This window comes from Macaca nemestrina, chromosome 8 (genome assembly GCF_043159975.1).
Source record: "Macaca nemestrina isolate mMacNem1 chromosome 8, mMacNem.hap1, whole genome shotgun sequence".
Classification (NCBI taxonomy): domain Eukaryota; kingdom Metazoa; phylum Chordata; class Mammalia; order Primates; family Cercopithecidae; genus Macaca; species Macaca nemestrina.
Window position 1 is genome coordinate 1546933 of NC_092132.1, and position 18003 is coordinate 1564935.

The 18003-nt window shown below is 64.4% G+C and overlaps 2 protein-coding genes and 1 pseudogene across 7 annotated transcripts; 2 read left to right on the forward strand and 1 right to left on the reverse strand.

Annotated features, from left to right (window-relative positions):
* Window positions 1–96: 96 nt before the first annotated feature.
* On the forward strand, window positions 97–8071 carry LOC105488460 (family with sequence similarity 83 member H). Of its 3 annotated transcripts, none has more exons than XM_011752524.3 (5): window positions 97–336; window positions 3401–3862; window positions 4677–4841; window positions 4909–5033; window positions 5230–8071. In XM_011752524.3, exons 2-5 carry the CDS (start codon window positions 3416–3418, stop codon window positions 8069–8071), a joined length of 3579 nt encoding a protein of 1192 aa, XP_011750826.2. In that variant the 5' UTR covers window positions 97–336; window positions 3401–3415. The 3 variants fall into 3 exon arrangements, with proteins under 3 accessions (XP_011750826.2, XP_011750824.2, XP_011750825.2); XM_011752522.3 differs by lacking the exon at window positions 97–336 and adding an exon at window positions 421–2677; XM_011752523.3 differs by lacking the exon at window positions 97–336 and adding an exon at window positions 422–1189.
* A 59-nt stretch (window positions 8072–8130) lies between these two features.
* Window positions 8131–9187, forward strand: LOC139355725 (protein GVQW1-like; annotated as a pseudogene).
* Window positions 9188–11285: 2098 nt separating this feature from the next.
* LOC105488459 (mitogen-activated protein kinase 15) lies at window positions 11286–17704 on the reverse strand. Of its 4 annotated transcripts, XM_011752519.3 has the most exons (14): window positions 17553–17704; window positions 16209–16307; window positions 15925–15954; window positions 15699–15789; window positions 15139–15269; window positions 14880–15043; window positions 14554–14693; window positions 13749–13806; window positions 13140–13277; window positions 12876–12981; window positions 12571–12751; window positions 12319–12443; window positions 12112–12240; window positions 11286–11911 (listed from the first exon to the last, which is right to left on the reverse strand). In XM_011752519.3, the coding sequence occupies exons 1-14, from the start codon at window positions 17616–17618 to the stop codon at window positions 11735–11737; spliced, it is 1635 nt and encodes a 544-aa protein (XP_011750821.2). In that variant the 5' UTR covers window positions 17619–17704; the 3' UTR covers window positions 11286–11734. The 4 variants fall into 4 exon arrangements, with proteins under 4 accessions (XP_011750821.2, XP_070923745.1, XP_070923747.1 ...); XM_071067644.1 differs by having other exon boundaries at window positions 11773–12240; XM_071067646.1 differs by lacking the exon at window positions 17553–17704 and adding an exon at window positions 17338–17506 and having other exon boundaries at window positions 11773–12240.
* Between the last annotated feature and the right edge of the window lie 299 nt (window positions 17705–18003).

Below are 18003 nucleotides of genomic sequence, written 5' to 3' on the forward strand. Positions count from 1 at the left end.
GCTGGGCCGGGGTTTCTGGGCACGTGGCCGCAGGGCACGGGCGGGTCGGGGCGGAGGGTCGGGGCGCGGGCCGGGGGCGCGGTCCGGGGCGGGCGGCGGGGCCGCGGCGGGCGCGGGGCGCAGGAATGCGGGCGCGCCGCGGGTGGGGCCGCTCCGCCCCCAGGTGCTGCCCGGGCAGGCAGGAGGCAGGAGCGACGGGCGGGGCGGGGGCGGGCGCGTGAATCAGGCCGGGCGGGCCGCGGCAGGGAGTGGCTGCCGGACCGACCGGACCGCGAGGCCGCTGGGCGGCGGTCGGCTCCTGCTGCCCCTGTGCCGAGACCCCGCGCACCTGGCCAGGTAGGGCCCCCCTCCCCCGGCCCGGGCGGGGCGAGGCGGGGGCGGGCGCCCCTCGGTGCGGTCCCACCTGGGCTACCCTCGCGCCCGCACCTGGGCCGGGGCCGCGCGACCCAGAGAGGGGCGGTGGGAGTGGAGCGCGGCCGCGTGCGCGGGGCCGGGGCGGCGGGTCAGCTCGGACAGGGGGCGCCGCTGTGCGGATATGGACGCGAGCGCCCTCGCACGACGGCAGCCCGAGAAGAGCCGAGTGGGAAGCGGCCCGGGATCTGGGTCGAGCCTGCCTGGCCGTCCCGACTCGCTGCTGCCCTCGCGGCCTAGCTGGAGTCTGGGTGCTGGGCACGGCCTGGACCCTTCCCTGGGGACGCCCGCCCGGGCCACCGTGGACTGGGGTGGCCAGGGTGCGGCCTGGATCCCCGCCTGGCAAGCAGGGCGAGTGACGGGAGGGCTGCCCGTAGCGCCCATGTTCCAGGGCTGGGGTGGGTGGATGGGGCACCCAGCCGCCGCAGCCGCGAGCTCGCAGGGTGCACTGACCCCGTTGGGGGCTGGGGTGCCCACCCCGCAAGCTATCACTGAGCGACTTCCGGTCTGTGAGCCCTGTCCTCCGCACCCCACCTTTCCGCCTCCTAGAGCTTCCGCGCCCTCCTGGGCCCATCGGAACTTGGCACAGGCTCATCCCACTTTGTGTAGGAACTCCGGATCCTTCCATGGGGTCCTCCTTCCAGATACTCAGGAACCCCACTTCCTGCCAGGGTGGAGAGGATGGGGTCCTTGAAGGCCAGCTGAGGGCCCTGACTTCGAGTCAGAGGTCAGGGGTCAGCAGCAGAAGAGTGGATTCGTGCTGAGTCATTGGCCATGGGTGGGTTCCGTGCCCTCCCTCCCTTGGGCAGGCGTTTGGTAGGCAAATGTGTGGGCATGCAGGCCACTGGGGTGCTCCATCTCAGGCTTGGGAGTGTCTGCGGCCCCGTCCATAGCCCAGCAGACACGTACCCATGAAACGACACGATGTGAGGAATGAAGCCATTGGAGGTCTGGGCATCACCCTGTGATGATGAGGGGTGTCTGCTGGGAGGGCTCCTGGCAACGGGGGATTCCACAGTCCAGATGATCCCTGCCCCCATTACACACAGCCTGGAGCCTGGATGCTGTGTGGATATCCCTCCCCTGTGAAATCCTAAGGGACAGTGGGGGTCCTTTCTAGAGTGTCCCCCAGCGTCGGGAAGTGCCCTCAAACAAGGTTAGCAGGGTTGTTCCCCCTGCCCTGTATGGTCAGACACCGCCCCTACAGCCAGGCTGGCAGTGGTGAGTGGGCGCCCCGGCCCAGCCAGACAGGCCTACACCTCACCCCCATGTGGTTGGCCTCGATCTGCCCTAACGAGCCCCATATGTCAACCATGAGGACAATGCCCCAACAAAGAAATGTTGGGACAGCTTCTCCCAGGCCAGTTGGCATCTGGGGCTGTTGAGTGGCACCAGGTATTTCCCATGTCCCAACTCCATGTCACCCCCGGGGGTACCAGGCAGGACGGCGGCCTCCTGACCCCAACATTCTCAGCCTAGTGGCTCCGGTTAGCACCCGTGCAGTCCAGCTGGCCAGCGCCCATCCTGTCAGCGCCCCAGGGCACACTCCTCTGTCTGGGCTGAACCACCTTCCCAGCCAGGGCCAACATTCGGGAACCTGTGTGCTAGGCGGGGATAGGTGTCCTGCCGCCCTCCCCAACCCGAGGAGCAGTGGGATGGGCTGAGCGGTCCCTAGGGCTCTCCTTCCAGGGAGAGGTACCCAGGTAGCTCGGTGACCCCATGTGCGTGGGCCCTGGGTGCGCCCCATCTGACCTTTCTGGAGAGGCCAGGCACCCTGCAGGGACCCTTTGGAGAACAGATTGGGCTGTGGGGCAGCCAAGTATGGATGATGGTGGGGAGCCCAGGACCTGGAAAGGTCCCTGCTGCCCTGGACGGGGGGCTGGTGGCAACAGGACTCTGAGCAAGTGGAGAGCCAGATCTGGGCGATGTGGAGTGCAGGCCCTGCAGGGCCCTGTGGGCACCAAGGGGTTGTGGTCCAGGGAGGTTTTATCTGAGAAGGACAGTGACAAGAAAGGTCAAGGGAAGGAGGAGGACTGGTAGACAGAGACAGAGTCTAGGGGTCAGTGTTGCAGGGCTGGGCAGTCATAGAATGGGCTGTGGGAACCCAATTGTGAAACCCTGGGGATGGGGAGGAGGTGTCGCCCGGGGCTATGCGTAGGGCTTAGGGTTGCCATTCCAGGAGGAGGGTGGTCACAGCCCTGTTTGCTGCGCTCACCTTGGCTAGGCACGGTGTCTTGTGGACCCTCAGCTGTGTTGTGCAGTAGAGGTAGGCCAGAGAGGTGCAGTGACCTACCCACGGTTTCCCAGGCAGTCAGGGACAGACACATGCCAGCATGGGTGGCACCAGCTTGTCCAGTAGGCACAGTGCCAGGGGCCTGTGAATGTCTTAAGAAAAAAGTGAATACTATAATGATGAATACAGCCTGGATTATGTTTGTCTTTAAGCCAACAGTCATAAAATGTTTTGGGGGGCGGTTGGTTTTATTTTCATTTTTTGTAGCGATGCAGTCTCTATCACCCAGGCAGGAGTTCAGTGTCACAATCATAACTCATAGCAGCCTCCAACTCCTGGGCTCAAACAATCCTTGTCTCAGCTTCCCAAGTGGCCGGGACTGCATGCGCACGCCACCATGCCTGCCTGATGTTTAAAATTTTTTGTAGAGATGGGGTCTTGCTGTGTTGCTCAGGCTGGTTTCAAACTCTTGGCTTCAAGCGGTTATCCTGCCTCAGCCTCCCAGAGGAAGGAGAGACAAGGCTGGGATACCTGTGCCCTACCCTCTACCAGTATCCCCTCAGCTTGGGGTGTCCCTCAGTCTGGGTTGCCCTCTGTGAGCCTGGCTCAGCTGGTGTCCTGGAAGGCCTCCTGGGCATGGGCTAAACTTCAGCCTACCCAAGTCACTGACAGCCCCTTCCACAGTGTGTCCATTCTAGAGGGTAGGAGTGGTCCCAGTGCCCCCACCCCTAGTCATGTGTCTCCCTGCCCCTCCAGACCCCTGGCCCCAACATGGCCCGTCGCTCCCAGAGCTCCTCACAGGGGGACAACCCACTGGCACCCGGGTACCTGCCGCCTCACTACAAAGAGTACTACCGCCTGGCGGTGGATGCACTGGCCGAGGGTGGCTCGGAGGCCTACAGCCGCTTCCTGGCGACTGAGGGGGCACCAGACTTCCTGTGCCCTGAAGAGCTGGAACATGTGAGCCAACACCTTCGGCCTCCACAATATGTTACCCGAGAGCCACCCGAAGGCAGCCTTCTCGACGTGGACATGGATGGCTCCTCAGGTACATACTGGCCAGTGAACTCAGACCAGGCCGTGCCTGAGCTTGACCTGGGCTGGCCTCTGACCTTCGGCTTCCAGGGCACCGAGGTGACCACCTTGGTGCAGCCACCGCCCCCCGACAGCCCCAGCATCAAGGATGAGGCCCGCAGGATGATCCGTTCCGCCCAGCAGGTGCGCCATCTTGGGCTCAAGGGTAGTGGGGAGGGGCCAGGGCTAGAGGCACCAGGGTGGAGGAGACGCATGAGCACGATCAGCTTGGGTGAACCCTGAGCTCCAGCTGGAGCGGGGGTTCCTGGCAACAATCTTCAGGGCCGCCAGGTCTCGATCATCAGGGGCTACAGGCTCTGCACGGGTCTGCTTGCCCATGGTCATGGCCAGTGCCCAGAAATTCAGGGGCTCCGAGATGGGTGGGCACCGCCCCAGCCTGGGTTGATTGTTCAGATAATTACCTCTCATCCTGCCCGGTGGCCCTTAGCCAGCTGAGGGCTTCTAACCCTCACCAAACAGCTAGCAGACGGTGCAGGGTGCATCAGGTCCAGACGCTAAAGGCCCATGACTTTCTCTCCTGCCCATGGCAGCAACCCTGTCCCAGGGCAGAACTGGAGCCTGGGACTCACCCCTGACAGCTGTCCTGGAGTGGGGGCAGCTCAGCCGTCTGTAGGGTGGAGGGGATTTTGAGGTGCCCTTGCCATGCCCCCAGCGGGGCCCCATACCCCAACCTGGCCCACTCTCGTCCAGGGTTCTCTGCCCTGCACCTGCCTCGGCTCCCTCCTCATGGCCAGCCACTCCACACCTCTTCTCCTTCTGGTCCTGTGGTCCCTTCCTCCTACCCATCTTCCAGACGCGGCCCCACTCCCAGGGATGGACTAGCTTGTTTCACAGTGGTTGTGGGTGATCCAGACACCTTCTGGGCATGGTGGGGAGGCTGGACAATAGTGTGGGGACAGCAGGGGCCTCTCCTCTCTGTCCTGACCCGCCCCTGCAGGTGGTGGCCGTGGTGATGGACATGTTCACTGATGTGGACCTGCTCAGCGAAGTGCTGGAGGCCGCCGCCCGTCGGGTCCCAGTCTACATCCTGCTGGATGAGATGAACGCGCAGCACTTCCTGGACATGGCCGACAAGTGCCGTGTCAACCTGCACCACGTGGATGTGAGTTCCCCGGAGTGGGAGATTGGGGAGGACCCGCGGCAGAGATCTGACTCCCCTCCCTCCCCAGTTCCTGCGGGTACGGACTGTGGCGGGCCCCACCTACTACTGCCGCACTGGGAAGTCCTTCAAGGGCCACGTCAAGGAGAAGTTCCTGCTGGTGGACTGTGCCGTGGTGATGAGTGGGAGCTACAGGTGCGCCCGCGAGCTTCCCTCACCCCCTTCTCTGGGGCCTCCTCCTGTAGCCCCAGCACCCCCTTTCCACACCAGGGCCCTCCTTGCCAGGAGCCCTTGTCCTGTATCCCTGCGTCCTCCCCGCCCCACCCGATGCCCACGGGGCTGCAGTGCCCTCGCTCCAGCTCAGTTTGACTCTGGCCCTGATCCCCCACAGCTTCATGTGGTCCTTTGAGAAGATCCACCGCAGCCTGGCACACGTGTTCCAAGGAGAGCTGGTCTCCAGCTTCGATGAGGAGTTCCGCATCCTCTTCGCGCAGTCCGAGCCGCTTGTGCCCTCGGCCGCGGCCCTGGCCCGCATGGATGCCTATGCCCTGGCTCCGTATGCCGGGGCCGGGCCCCTTGTGGGCGTCCCTGGGGTCGGGGCGCCAACCCCTTTCTCCTTCCCGAAACGAGCGCACCTCCTGTTCCCGCCACCCCGGGAAGAGGGCCTGGGCTTCCCCTCCTTCCTCGACCCGGACCGCCACTTCCTGTCGGCCTTCCGCCGGGAGGAGCCTCCGCGGATGCCGGGGGGCGCGCTGGAGCCGCACGCGGGCCTGCGGCCGCTCTCGCGGCGCCTGGAGGCCGAGGCCGGGCCGGCTGGGGAGCTCGCGGGCGCGCGGGGCTTCTTCCAGGCGCGGCACCTGGAGATGGACGCCTTCAAGCGGCACAGCTTCGCGACCGAGGGCGCAGGCGCCGTGGAGAACTTCGCGGCCGCGCGGCAGGTGTCGCGGCAGACGTTCCTCAGCCACGGCGACGACTTCCGCTTCCAGACCAGCCACTTCCACCGCGACCAGCTCTACCAGCAGCAGTACCAGTGGGACCCGCAGCTCGCGCCGGCGCGCCCGCAGGGCCTGTTCGAGAAGCTTCGCGGGGGCCGCGCGGGTTTCGCTGACCCGGATGACTTCACCTTGGGCGCCGGGCCCCGCTTCCCGGAGCTCGGACCCGACGGGCACCAGCGGCTGGACTACGTGCCGTCCAGCGCGTCCCGCGAGGTGCGCCACGGCTCGGACCCCGCCTTCGGGCCCGGACCCCGCGGCCTGGAGCCCAGCGGGGCCCCGCGCCCCAACCTGACCCAGCGCTTCCCATGCCAGGCTGCGGCGAGGCCCGGCCCAGACTCCACTCCCCAGGCGGAGCCGGAGCGCAGGGGCGGGCCCGAGGGGCGGGCCGGGCTGCGGCGCTGGCGCCTGGCCTCCTACTTGAGCGGATGCCATGGCGAGGATGGGGGCGACGACGGCCTGCCGGCGCCCATGGAAGCGGAGGCTTACGAAGACGACGTGTTGCCTCCCGGGGGCCGGGCAGCTGCCGGCGACCTGCTCCCCTCGGCCTTCCGCGTCCCTGCAGCCTTCCCCACGAAGGTCCCGGTGCCAGGCTCGGGCAGCGGCGGCGGCAACGGCCCAGAGCGCGAGGGCCCGGAGGAGCCCGGCCTGGCCAAGCAGGACTCGTTCCGCTCGCGCCTGAACCCCCTGGTCCAGCGCAGCTCCAGGCTGCGCTCCTCGCTCATCTTCAGCACGTCACAGGCTGAGGGTACGGCCGGGACTGCGGCGGCCACAGAGAAGGTGCAGCTGCTGCACAAGGAGCAGACGGTCAGCGAGACGCTGGGGCCCGGCGGAGAGGCCGTGCGCTCCGCGGCTTCCACCAAGGTGGCGGAGCTGCTGGAGAAGTACAAAGGCCCAGCCCGTGATTCCGGCGGCGGCGTGGGCGCCATCACCGTTGCCAACCACAGCAAGACCGTCGTGTCCCAGGCATGGCGGGAAGAGGTGGCGGCCCCAGGTGGCGTGGGTGGCGAGCGCCGCAGCCTCGAGAGCTGCCTCCTGGACCTGCGCGACTCTTTTGCGCAGCAACTGCACCAGGAGGCGGAGCGGCAGCCGGGAGCCGCCTCGCTCACCGCGGCGCAGCTGCTCGACACGCTGGGCCGGAGCGGCTCCGACCGCCTGCCCTCCCGCTTCCTCTCTGCCCAGGGCCGCGCAACCTCCCCGGAAGGGCTGGACAGCCCTCTGCCCTTGGAAGGGCCCGGGGCGCACCAGGTGCTCCATAATGAGCCAAAAGGGAGCCCCACCTCGGCTTACCCTGAGCGGAAGGGGAGCCCCACGCCCGGGTTTTCCACTCGAAGAGGAAGTCCAACTACAGGATTTATTGAGCAGAAAGGGAGCCCCACCTCAGCCTACCCCGAGCGCAGGAGCAGTCCGGTGCCACCCGTACCGGAGCGCAGGGGCAGTCCGGTGCCCCCCGTGCCAGAGCGCAGGGGGAGTCCGGTGCCTCCCGTGCCGGAGCGCAGGGGCAGCCTCACTCTTACCTTCTCCGGGGAGTCCCCGAAGGCCGGGCCCGTGGAGGAGGGGCCGAGCGGCCCCATGGAAGTCCTGCGCAAAGGCTCCCTGCGCCTTAGGCAGCTGCTGAGCCCCAAGGGCGAGCGGCGCATGGAGGATGAGAGTGGCTTCCCAGTGCCGCAGGAGAACGGGCAACCTGAGAGCCCGCGGCGGCCGTCACTGGGCCGGGGTGACAGCACAGAGGCTGCCACAGGAGATGAGCGGGGCCCGCGGGCGCGCCTGACTTCAGCCACGGCCAATGCCTTGTACAGCAGCAACCTTCGAGATGACACGAAGGCCATTCTGGAGCAGATCAGCGCCCACGGCCAGAAGCACCGTGCAGTCCCTGCCCCGGGCCCGGGCCCGGCCCACAGCAGCCCCGAGCTAGGCCGTCCACCGGCTGCTGGCGGCCTGGCCCCGGATATGTCCGACAAGGACAAGTGTTCAGCCATTTTCCGCTCGGACAGCCTGGGGACCCAGGGCCGGCTGAGCCGCACGCTGCCAGCCAGCGCGGAGGAGCGTGATCGGCTGCTGCGCCGCATGGAGAGCATGCGCAAGGAGAAGCGCGTGTACAGCCGCTTTGAGGTCTTCTGCAAGAAAGAGGAGGCCAGCGGCCCTGGGGCAGGGGAAGGCCCCGCGGAGAAGGGCACCAGGGACAGCAAGGTGGGCAAGTTCGTGCCCAAGATCCTGGGCACGTTCAAAGGCAAGAAGTGAGTCTCCTGACATCGCTGCCACGGTCACCCAGAGCCCCCACGGAACAGAGAGTCCTGCGCATGGGTTTGAGCAGAGGCTGTCAGGCCACGGCCACTTGGGACTTGGCTGAGTGCGCCAGACCTCAGCTCCACTGGAGGCTCACCTGGCAGCTGCTGTCTCTGCCCCGGCCTCCACAACGCTGGGGCTCCAGCCCCTTGCCACCAGTGCCTTTCTCCCCTCAGCACCTTCTCTCTCCAGCACCTTCTCTGCACCGTCAGCCTTGCGTGGCGCAGCATCTGGCTCCGCCATCTCTTTGTGCCTCAGTCCCGCCCCACCTTTTTTTTTTTTTTTTTTTTGAGACCCAGGGCTGGAATGCAGTTGAGTGGTCTCGGCTCACTGCAACCTCTGCCTCCTGGGTTCCTGCGATTCTCCTGCCTCAGCCTCCTGATTAGCTGGGATTACAGGTGCCTGCCACCATGCCCAGGTAATTTTTGTATTTTTAGTAGAGACAGGGTTTCACTATGTTGGCCAGGCTGGTCTCCAGCTCCTGGCCTCAAATGATCTGCCCGCCTCAGCCTCCCAAAGTGGGTGGATTACAGGCATGAGCCGCACACCCTTCTAAGTCTCTATCCTCTTGCAAGGGCCTCACCTCTGTGCCTCAATTCCCCATTCTCTGGGCCCTTTTCCTCCTCAGGGCCTCCTGTTCTCAGGGCCTCTCCCCTCCCTCCCTCCCTCCCTCCCTCCCTCCTCCCTCAGGGTCTTCTCCCTTCCTCCCCGCCCCCACCCCTGCCCAGGGTCTCCCCCGTCCTCAGGGCTTCACTTCCTTTTCTACTTGGATTCTCTGGCTCGCTGCCTCCCAGCATCTTTCTTGGAGGCCCGTCCTCTTGCTGTGGGGGAAGACTGGGCTGGCTGTGGGCAGTTTGCAAGGTGGGGGGGAGCGTGAAGCTGGACCAGAAGATGCCCCTTGGAGTGGCAAGGAAGCTGGACAAGGCAGGCCACTGGGAAGGGGGTGCAGGGAAGCCCAAAGGTCCGCCTTGGCCAGGTCTGCCGTCTCCTCCAGCAAGGCTCTAGCCAGCACTGGGTGAGAGTGGGAGGGGCACTGGGCTTTGCAGCACAATAAAACATGGTCTGGACAACCTGTAGCCCTGGCCTCATGAGCACCCCCTGCACAGGCCCAGCCCAAGCCATGTGCCAGAAGGGCCGGATTTGGGGGGGCTTATCCTTGACAGGTATGGGACCAGGTGAGGGCAGGGGACAAGGTGCAGCCCAGGCCAAGCCCAGCTGTTTAGACATAGGTCCTGGGCACCCCTGTAGGTGGGAGTGGTCCTTGCCCTCCTGGTGTCCAGCAGACAACCCCCTCCAACCCCATTCTCAGGTCCTTTCCTCTTTGTCACCAACACTAAGAATCTGTCTAGAGTTCCTGGGTTATCTTGTATCTCTTTTCACCCCCAGAGAGGAATTGCAGTTGACTCAGAATGACACATTTTGGCACCACATGTGTAGAACATCCCCCACTGTTAGATGCTAGCCTTGTGAAATTCATGTTTCTGTATTCTCTTTCTTTTCAAAAAATAATCTTTTTAGTGTAATAAATCCTAAGAGGGAACTGATTTAAGAACCAAGGCCACCAAACAAAGGCAGCAGTTCTGACTCCAGCAGCTGGGAGAGAAAGGGAAGTGACCCCACTCTCACTGCTGGACAGCCCACTGGTGACCAAAGCCACCACCCATGTAGGGATGACAGCAGGGACTTCTGGCCAGGGGGCAAAGGTGCCTGGAAGTGGGATGCACCTGAGTGTCTCTTGGCCATGATGTTCTTGTGGGCACATCTGTGTGTGTGCTGCCTGGGGTGTCGCTGAGCGGACAGGCTCTCCAGCTGGAGCCCATGGAGAGGCCAGAGGCTGGCGGCCCTGCCTGGGCCTTTGGAGCCTCCTGCCTGCACCCTCCACATCCTCTAAACCATGATGCAGCACATTTCGGTGTTAATAAAACATAACACACAAAATATTCTAGCATGTTCCCCAGTGTGTATAATCTCCCAGTTATTTCCTGCAGCCTTTAACCATGTGGCCTCCTGGATTTCCCCTGTGGACCCACCACCCAGCCCTGTGGGGGGCACTAAAGACCCCCCAGCTCCACTTCCAAGGCCCACCTTGGCTCCTCCGACTTCACGCTGCTCTCCTGTTCCTGTCCCCGATGCCCCCTGTGCAGGCACACTCCTGAGTGCCCACCTGCGATTCCCCATTCAGCAGCCCTACCACACACTGCCCAGCCTGAGGCCAAGCCTCCAGCCCTGCAGCCCCCTGGCCTCTCTGCAGCGTCCTCTCCCCAGCTTCTTGGTCCTGCTTGTTCAGCACCCTAGGCCTTCAGGACCCAAGCAGCCCCCTTGGGAAACAAACCCCTGGGCTGGGTCTCTGACTGGCTCACCACTTCCTCGGGCCCTCCCGCTCCCTCCTCCACCGCCTCCAACCTTCTCCCAAGCCCAGCCTCCCTGAGTCTCTTGCAGGTGCCTGGCCTAGCACCAGGGCAGCGCTAGCTCCCACCCTCTGCTCAGCTTCCCCACCCACATCTTGTCCTTCCCCACCCTCCCGCATGGTGGCAATGGCTTCCACAACCCAGAGGCGTCCCTGCTCCTGGCAGCCCAACCCCCGACCACAGCACAGGCTGCGCCTTTCTGACTGTGAGCTCCTCCAGCGTGTGAGCTCCTCCAGCGTGTGAGCTTCCCAGACTGTGAGTCTGGCAGCCCAACCCCCCCACCGACAGCACAGGCTGCGCCCTTTAGACTGTGAGCTCCTCCCAGCCTGCGAACTTTCCAGCTGCCTCCCTGTGTTCCAGCCCCAACCCAGGGGCAGGTGCAGCTGAGGACACCTGGCACCCTAGGACACAGCTTTGTGCCCACAGGGCCCCTTTGATCTCTGCAGCCCTGCACAGCCCTGGCCTGAACTCATACCAGGGCCTTTGCCTGGGGGTGACAAGAGGAGGTAACCCTGACCTCACGAGATGTCTGTCTCCCACCCTCACCTACAGAGACCTGAAGACAGATCAGGCACAGTGGCTGTACTGAGGGAGCGCAGGCTGCAATCCCTGACAGCAGGGGAGGGGCGAGGCTGCCCCCTTCTTTCTCCCCTTCTCTCCTCTGGCTCAGAGTCACAAACATGGCCATGAGGTGACCCTAGGTCCCTACCCCACAGGACCACCCTGAGGGGCAGCCTGGACCCTGAAGCCACAGCAGGTAGGAAAATGATGGACCAAGGACAGGAAGCTGCCCCAGGCAAACCTAGAGGGAAAAGCCCAGTGCTGGATGTGGAGTGGGCAGGGCCTCTAGTGGGGCGGGTGGCACTGAGCTCTGGGGTGGAGGTTTCAGGACAGGGGCGGTGGGGTCCTCAGAGGAGTGGAGGCTCCAGGAAAGGGGTCGGGCCCCCCAGCTAGTGGATGCTGTGACCTCAGAGGGGAGGGGAGGAACGATGGCTGCTCAGATTGGGGGCAGACATGACTTTATTGGAGGAAGTCACTGGGGCTGGGGCAGGGCCCTCATCTGCTCCCCTGAGGAGACCCAGGCGAGCTCCCTGGAACTTCAACGTGGCCTGGCAAAGCAGGGAGGGCTAAGGGGTGCAGGATATTGGGGAGGGGTCTGGGGAAGGGGCCGGGGCAGGAACAGGGGGCCAGGTGAAGGGAGTAGGGCAGCTCATACACGGTGCCTCTCCAGCAGGGGCAGGTGGCCCAGTGCCGAGTGGCAGACAGTCCCATAGGCTTGGGAGTAGCCTCCAAGCAGAGCCCTGGCGGCCCCCTGGGCACCCTGCAAGGCAGAGGTGCTGAACATCCTCCGGCCGGGCCGGGCCTCCGGAGGACGCCGGGGAGGGACCTGTGTGTAGTTGAGGGTCACATGAAGAGGGTGTCAGAGGGGGTGCAGTGGAGGGGAGGCCTTGAGGTCCTCGAGAGATTTGAACTGGACATTGGAGGGGCAATGGGAAGGATGGGGAAGGGAGGGAAAAGGAGGGGAAGGGAGGGAAAAGGAGGGGAAGAGGAGGATGAGGGGACGGGGGCAGACTGGGCCGGGCTCACCTGCTGTGTGCTGGCTACCCTCACCCCACCACCCCGGTTCCAGTCACCCCGGATCAGAGCCTGGTTGGCCACCTGAGCTGCAGCCTGTGAGGTCAGGGAAGGCGCAGCTCCCCTCCGGCCTGGCTTCTCCTGGGGAGGGCCATGTCACAGGGTCACAGAAAGGTGCAGAGGAAGGGTCCCTCTTGTGCCCACCCCACCATGACTTACCAGCAAGAATGTCAAGGGGGGCTCTTCCTTCGCCCCGGGGGGCCTTTCCCCGCTCCCTAGGAGTGCAGGCTGGAGCCTGGGAGCGGAGTTCTGCCTGGGGGTGTTCTTGGCTGCACGGGGGAACTCTGTGGAGTCAGAAAGTCAACCCCAGAGTCAGGAACCCGACGCTGCGCACAGTTGGCAGCCACAGGCAGAAGGGGCCCGGGCCATGCTCTGTGTGGGTAGTGTGGGTAGCCAGCAAAGATCACACACCGTGCTCGGGGGGGTCATGGCTCGGGCTACTCTGAGGCCTGGGTCTGGGTCCCTGCACAGGTGTCCCAGAAGGCAGCTGCGGGTCAGCTCTGGGTTTGTACAGGTGTGCCTGGGACGGGGAGACACCCTCCAGGCCCTTCTCTCTTGAGGTGCCGTTGCTGCCTTTGCACTCCAGGATCATCTGCAAGAGGAGAAGGGTGCTCAGAGGGCACAGCCTGGGCATGGGTGTTTGGGGGTCTCTAACGTCGGAGGCAGCCTCCAGGGTGCAGTAGACAGGGGATGATGGGGGTCGCGAGCTGGAGCACCTGATAGACGCGGCTGCGGTACTCAGGCGCAGAGAGCTGGACCCCTTCGCGTGCCCGGAGCTGCACATGTACCTTTCGTGCCCACTCATCACTGGGGCAGTGGAACCTGCAGGGAGTCAGAGAGGTGAGGCCTGGGCTGTGGCCAAGGGAGCCCCTCAAGCTGTCATTGCAGGGTCTGTGCTGCGGGGGCTCTCCCTCATGGGCTGGCTCTCTCCTGCCCCCACCTCTGTCCCCCGCACTTAGGGGACTCTCTCCCACTCCCACCTCTGCACGTAGGGGTGCTGCAGTGCCTGGGTGGCGCTTAACCGCTTGTCTGGGGTGAACACCAGGAGTCGCCTAAGGAGGTCCAAGGCCTCTGGGGAAGTGTCTGGCGGTAGGAGGGCGTCCAGCGTCTGTCGTGGCCTGTGGGCTGCCGTGTGTCGTATCCAGGGCCCGACCCAAGGGCCCCTCCTCAGATCCACATTCATGGGTGGGGCTCAGCTTTGAAACTGGGGTCCTCCCTGCTGTCCTGTCTAGGTGGGTGCCCCTGTGCCTGACCTTCATGGGTGGGGCTCAGCTTTGAAACTGGGGTCCTCCCTGCTGTCCTGTCTAGGTAGGTGCCCCTGTGCCTGACCTGCACAGTGGAGAGACCCCTGCAGCCCCCTGGTGCCCTCCTCTCCACGCCTAGCACAGCTCCTCCGGGCCACCCTCTAGGACCACCACCAGGGGCTCCTGCTTTCAGAGTGGCCAACAGTTGTTGGGTTGGGGACTGCCATCATGAAAGCAGGTGGAATCTGAACTGGTACAAATTGGACCCAGTAACCTTGCAGGAAGGTGGCCCTGCTCCCTTGAGACAGGCCACCCTCTCACCCTCACCGAAGTGCCCCCACTCACCGGGACCCCAGGCGGTGCAGCACAGAGGTACGGCAGCCTGAGCCAAGAGCCAGGAGGTCTGGGGCAGCAGAAGGTGGTGTGACCCAGGCAGGCCTGGTAGACTGGGGCGGCTCAGGGTATCTGGGGCCAGCCGTCTCTTCCAGCCCCAGGGAGCACAGCCTCTCTACAGGGTTTCTGCTGTCTGGCAGGGCTCAAACACCCCATCGCCAGGGTGTGCCACCCAGCCTGTGCACGGGAGCACCCGCTCACAATCCCTGCTCCACACTCTGGCACCTGGCCCTGGGGCGTGCTCACACAGGTGGACACTGGCGCCCACCTCCACGGATGAGGAGGCTCCACCCGGACAAGCAGATGTATCTGGGAGTGCAGCTCCCTCTTGCCCCCACCCTCAAGAGTGACCCCCATGGCCCCACTACCACTGCCTTCCTCCACCTCTTCCCCTAGCACCTGAATCTCTCCTGCCCAGCTCTCTGGGCGCACCCCAGCTCCCGGCCCAGTGACAGTCCCTGCCCCTGCTACCTGAATCCCTCGGGGAACTTGTCCAGCGTGCTGGCCCCTTCATGGTCACTGCTTGGCTCTCATGGTGACTGTGCCAGGTGCTGCCTACCCACATCCCCCCGCCAGCAGCTCTTCCTGGGCCTCCATCACCAGTTGGTCTTCCTGGGGTTCCTGCCTCATCCTCTGGATCCTCCCTGTCCCCGTCCCTCCTCTCAGCACAGTCCTAGCCTGTCAGCTGCTGTCTCCCCACAGCTGTGCTATCTGACCTGCAGCATTCCCGGTGCCCAGCCCCAGCCACCTGGCTCACCCTCCTTGGATGGCGGTGGGATGGTCTCCAGGATCAGCTCCAGCTGGTGGAGGGTGGACGTGCCCGGAAACAGGGGCCTCCCCCGCAGCATCTCCCCCAGGATACAGCCCAGACTCCACATGTCCACCCCAAGGGTGTACCTGGGGCACGAAAGGGTGTAGGCACGGAGAGACCCAGAGGCAGAAGTGGGGGTGGGGTTGCTAGGGGGGTGAATGGGGGACACTTGTGGACCAAGGCAGCGTGGGAGTACAGGAGGCCTGGGAGCCCTGGCTGGGCAGGAGGGCAGCAGGGAGGTGGAGGGTGGGTTGGGGGTGTCTGGCTGTTACCGGTGTGAAGACAGCAGCACCTCCGGAGCTCGGTACCAGCGTGTGGCCACGTACTCTGTCAAGGCCTGGTCTTCAGGCCCCTCAGGGAGGTCGCCCAGGGAGCGGGCCAGACCAAAGTCACACAGCTTCACTGTGCAGTTGGCATCCAGGAGCACATTGGACGGCTGCAGAGAGGAGGCAGGCTGAGGCCCTGGGGCTGGGTGGGGCCAGGAGCTGGGCCACGTGGCCTAGCAGGGGGCTGGAGGTGGGGGGACCACACCTTCTGGTCCCGGTGCACAACGTGCCCCGAGTGGAGGAACCGGGTGGCCTGCAGAAGCTGGTAGAAGATGGAGCGCACGTGGACGTCCTGCAGCAGCCCGCCCTTCCGGATGACTGCGTTCAGGTCAGTGTCTGCGGAGAGGGGGTGAGAGGGTAGGGGGGGCAACCTGGGGGGAGTGGGAGAGGGGCACCTGGCAGGTCTGTCCCATTTTGAACCAGCCCACGGCCTGGCCGCCCCGCTTCTCCATCCTGCACACTGCCTGTGGGCACAGCGGTGGGGTCTGCAGGAGTTTTCACACTTTATTTCATGTTGCCTTTGTTTCATAAAATAAGGAAAAGGAGAACACAACTGCAAACTGTGGTCGGAGCAGGAGCCTGGGGCAGGTGGGACCAAGGGGGTCGCTGCTGGCTCTGGAGGCTGACACTGGTCAGCTGTCTGTCCCTGAGTCCAGGGTACAGGGTGAGGGAGCAAGCCACTGTGGGCCGGCCGCAGAGGGACACGCAGAGGGCGTAAGGACAGGACAGAGGTGGGGCTGGGGCCCTGGCCGAGGCCTCACTCACCCATAAACTCAAACACCAGGTAAATGTCCCTATCGTTCTCTGCCCGGATCACATCAAGGAGGCTGATGATATTGGGATGGTCCCCAAATTCCTGGGGAGAGAGTTGGAGGTGGCTGGAAGGCCAGGAGGGGCTGTGTTCTGGGGGCCAAGAAGCCGGGTTTCTCTCCTGTCTGGAGAGATCTGTACCTGGGGAAGGGGACTGGGCTGGAGGGCCCAGGCCACTCACCTGGAGGAGCATGATTTCCCGGAATGTTCTCTGAAGAGACAGAAACACAGGTGTGTGGGTGGGCGGAGCAAGAAGGAAGCTCCTGTCCTGAGAGGACCCAAAGGAGCTGATGTCTGTCACCCAATGCCCACCAGACCAGGCGTGGCAAGGGGGCAGTGTTCTGAGACAGGCCAGAACATCTGCTATGACCGGGCTCCAGCTCCCACCGGAGCCTCCAGGCACCAGGGCAAGGGGCTGCCTCTCCCAGCCCCCATCCTCTCCTGCGCTTCTCCCCACACACTCACCTGGGCATCTGTCTTATCCCTAAAAGCATCAAAGATTTTCTTGATGGCCACGACCTCACCAGTCCTTCGGTCCACCGCCTTCCACACAATGCCGTAGGCCTGGGAAGGAGTGCCGTCATACAGGGCCAGGCCCTTGTCCCGCCATCCCCTGCCCACCCAGATTGTCCCTACAGACATGAGGCTCCTCCTTCCCATCCTGGGTCCCGAGAGGGGATGGAGCGTGGGCTTCTGCAACTGCAGGCTGCCCTAGACTCCGACATCCTCCACAGGAGGGAGGTAGAGCGGAGGGAGGGTGAGAGCTGGCGAGGCCCCGGAGGAAAGGAGGCCACAGAGGGGAGCGTCTGGGCAGGAAATGAAGCTCGGGGATGCCCTACCATCCCTCCAGCCGCCCAGGGTCCCTCCCTCCCTTTCTCTCACACCCCATCTACCCCCAATCCTCTTGGCCCTGCCTTCAGATTCCTCCAGAATCTAGCCCTTGCCGCTATCTCCTCTGCCCCCATCCTGGTCCCAGCCTCTGACGTCTCTCACTGGGTGGCTATGCTAACCCCTTAACTCATCTCTGTCTGCCACTCCTGTGCACACCCATAGTGGGTCCTCAACACAGGAGTGGGCCTTGTAAAGTGACACCAGCAGCTGCTACAGCTCCCATCGTCAGCAACAGTAAAAACCAAAGTCTGGGAAGTTCCCCAAAGCCCCCAGACGACCGGACCCTCACCACTCACCTGTCTCTCTCCGTCTCCTATCCAGTGGCACACACAACCCTGCACTGGGGCTACGCACTTGCTCTCTGCACTGCCTGGAAGGCTCTTCCTCCCCTCCCCATGGCACCCTCGAACACCCCCCACCCGCCCACGCACACACACACAGGCCCACATGCTCACACACGCACACGGATACAGAAGGCTCTGGCCTTCGCTCTGCGCCCACCCCATACCCAGTCAGGCCCTTCTCGGGCCTTGCCCTTGTGCTCTTGAGCCTGGGGTCCGCCCTCCCTCTCAGTGACCCAGGCGCGGGCCCAGCCTCCCCAGAGCGTCCTGTGCCCCCCGGAAGCGGCGACTGTGGGCGCGTGGGGAGCGGGGCGCCAGGATCCCTCCGCCTGAGGCCGCTGGGGGCCCTGAATGTCACCTGCCTCCAGGAGCCAGGTTCTTGGGAGTCGGGATCGTGTTACCCCATGAGGAAACTGAGGCACCAAGGGGCTCCAGATCACCCCTCCCGCCTACGGAGGAGGCAGGACGCCAGTGTGTGACGGAACAGGCCTCGGAGGGGACCGGCCACGCCCCGCAGGTCCTCTTTCCGCAGATCTGCGGTGCCCCTCGGAGGGCGGACGCACCACCAGGCACTCACCCCTTGCCCGAGCTGCCGCCTGAGTAGGTATCTCCGGACGATGCGAGGGTCCACTGCGCTGCACATGGCGGCCAGGACGCCCGCGGGGCCTTACTGTGGAGTCGGTTGCCGTGGGAACCGACGCCGGCCCGGCCCCGCCCCTCGGGGCGCCCCTCCCAACACCCCCTCTTCCCACCCCCCGGCAGGCCCCGGCTCCGCCCCACAGTGGCCCCCCCACCTCCCCCCAGGCCCGGCCCCGCCCCACAGTGGCCCCGCCCCTCTGTGAGCTCCGCCCCACAGTGGCCCCGCCCCTCTGTGCGCCCCGCCCCTCTGTGCGCTCCGCCCCACAGTGCGCCCCGCCCCTCTGCGCCCCGCCAGTCTCCTCGCAGAACCACGCCCAGCTCGGTTGACTAAAGTAGAAATCATAACAATCTGTTGTGAACTCTTTAACTTGTAGAAGTAAAATGCATGA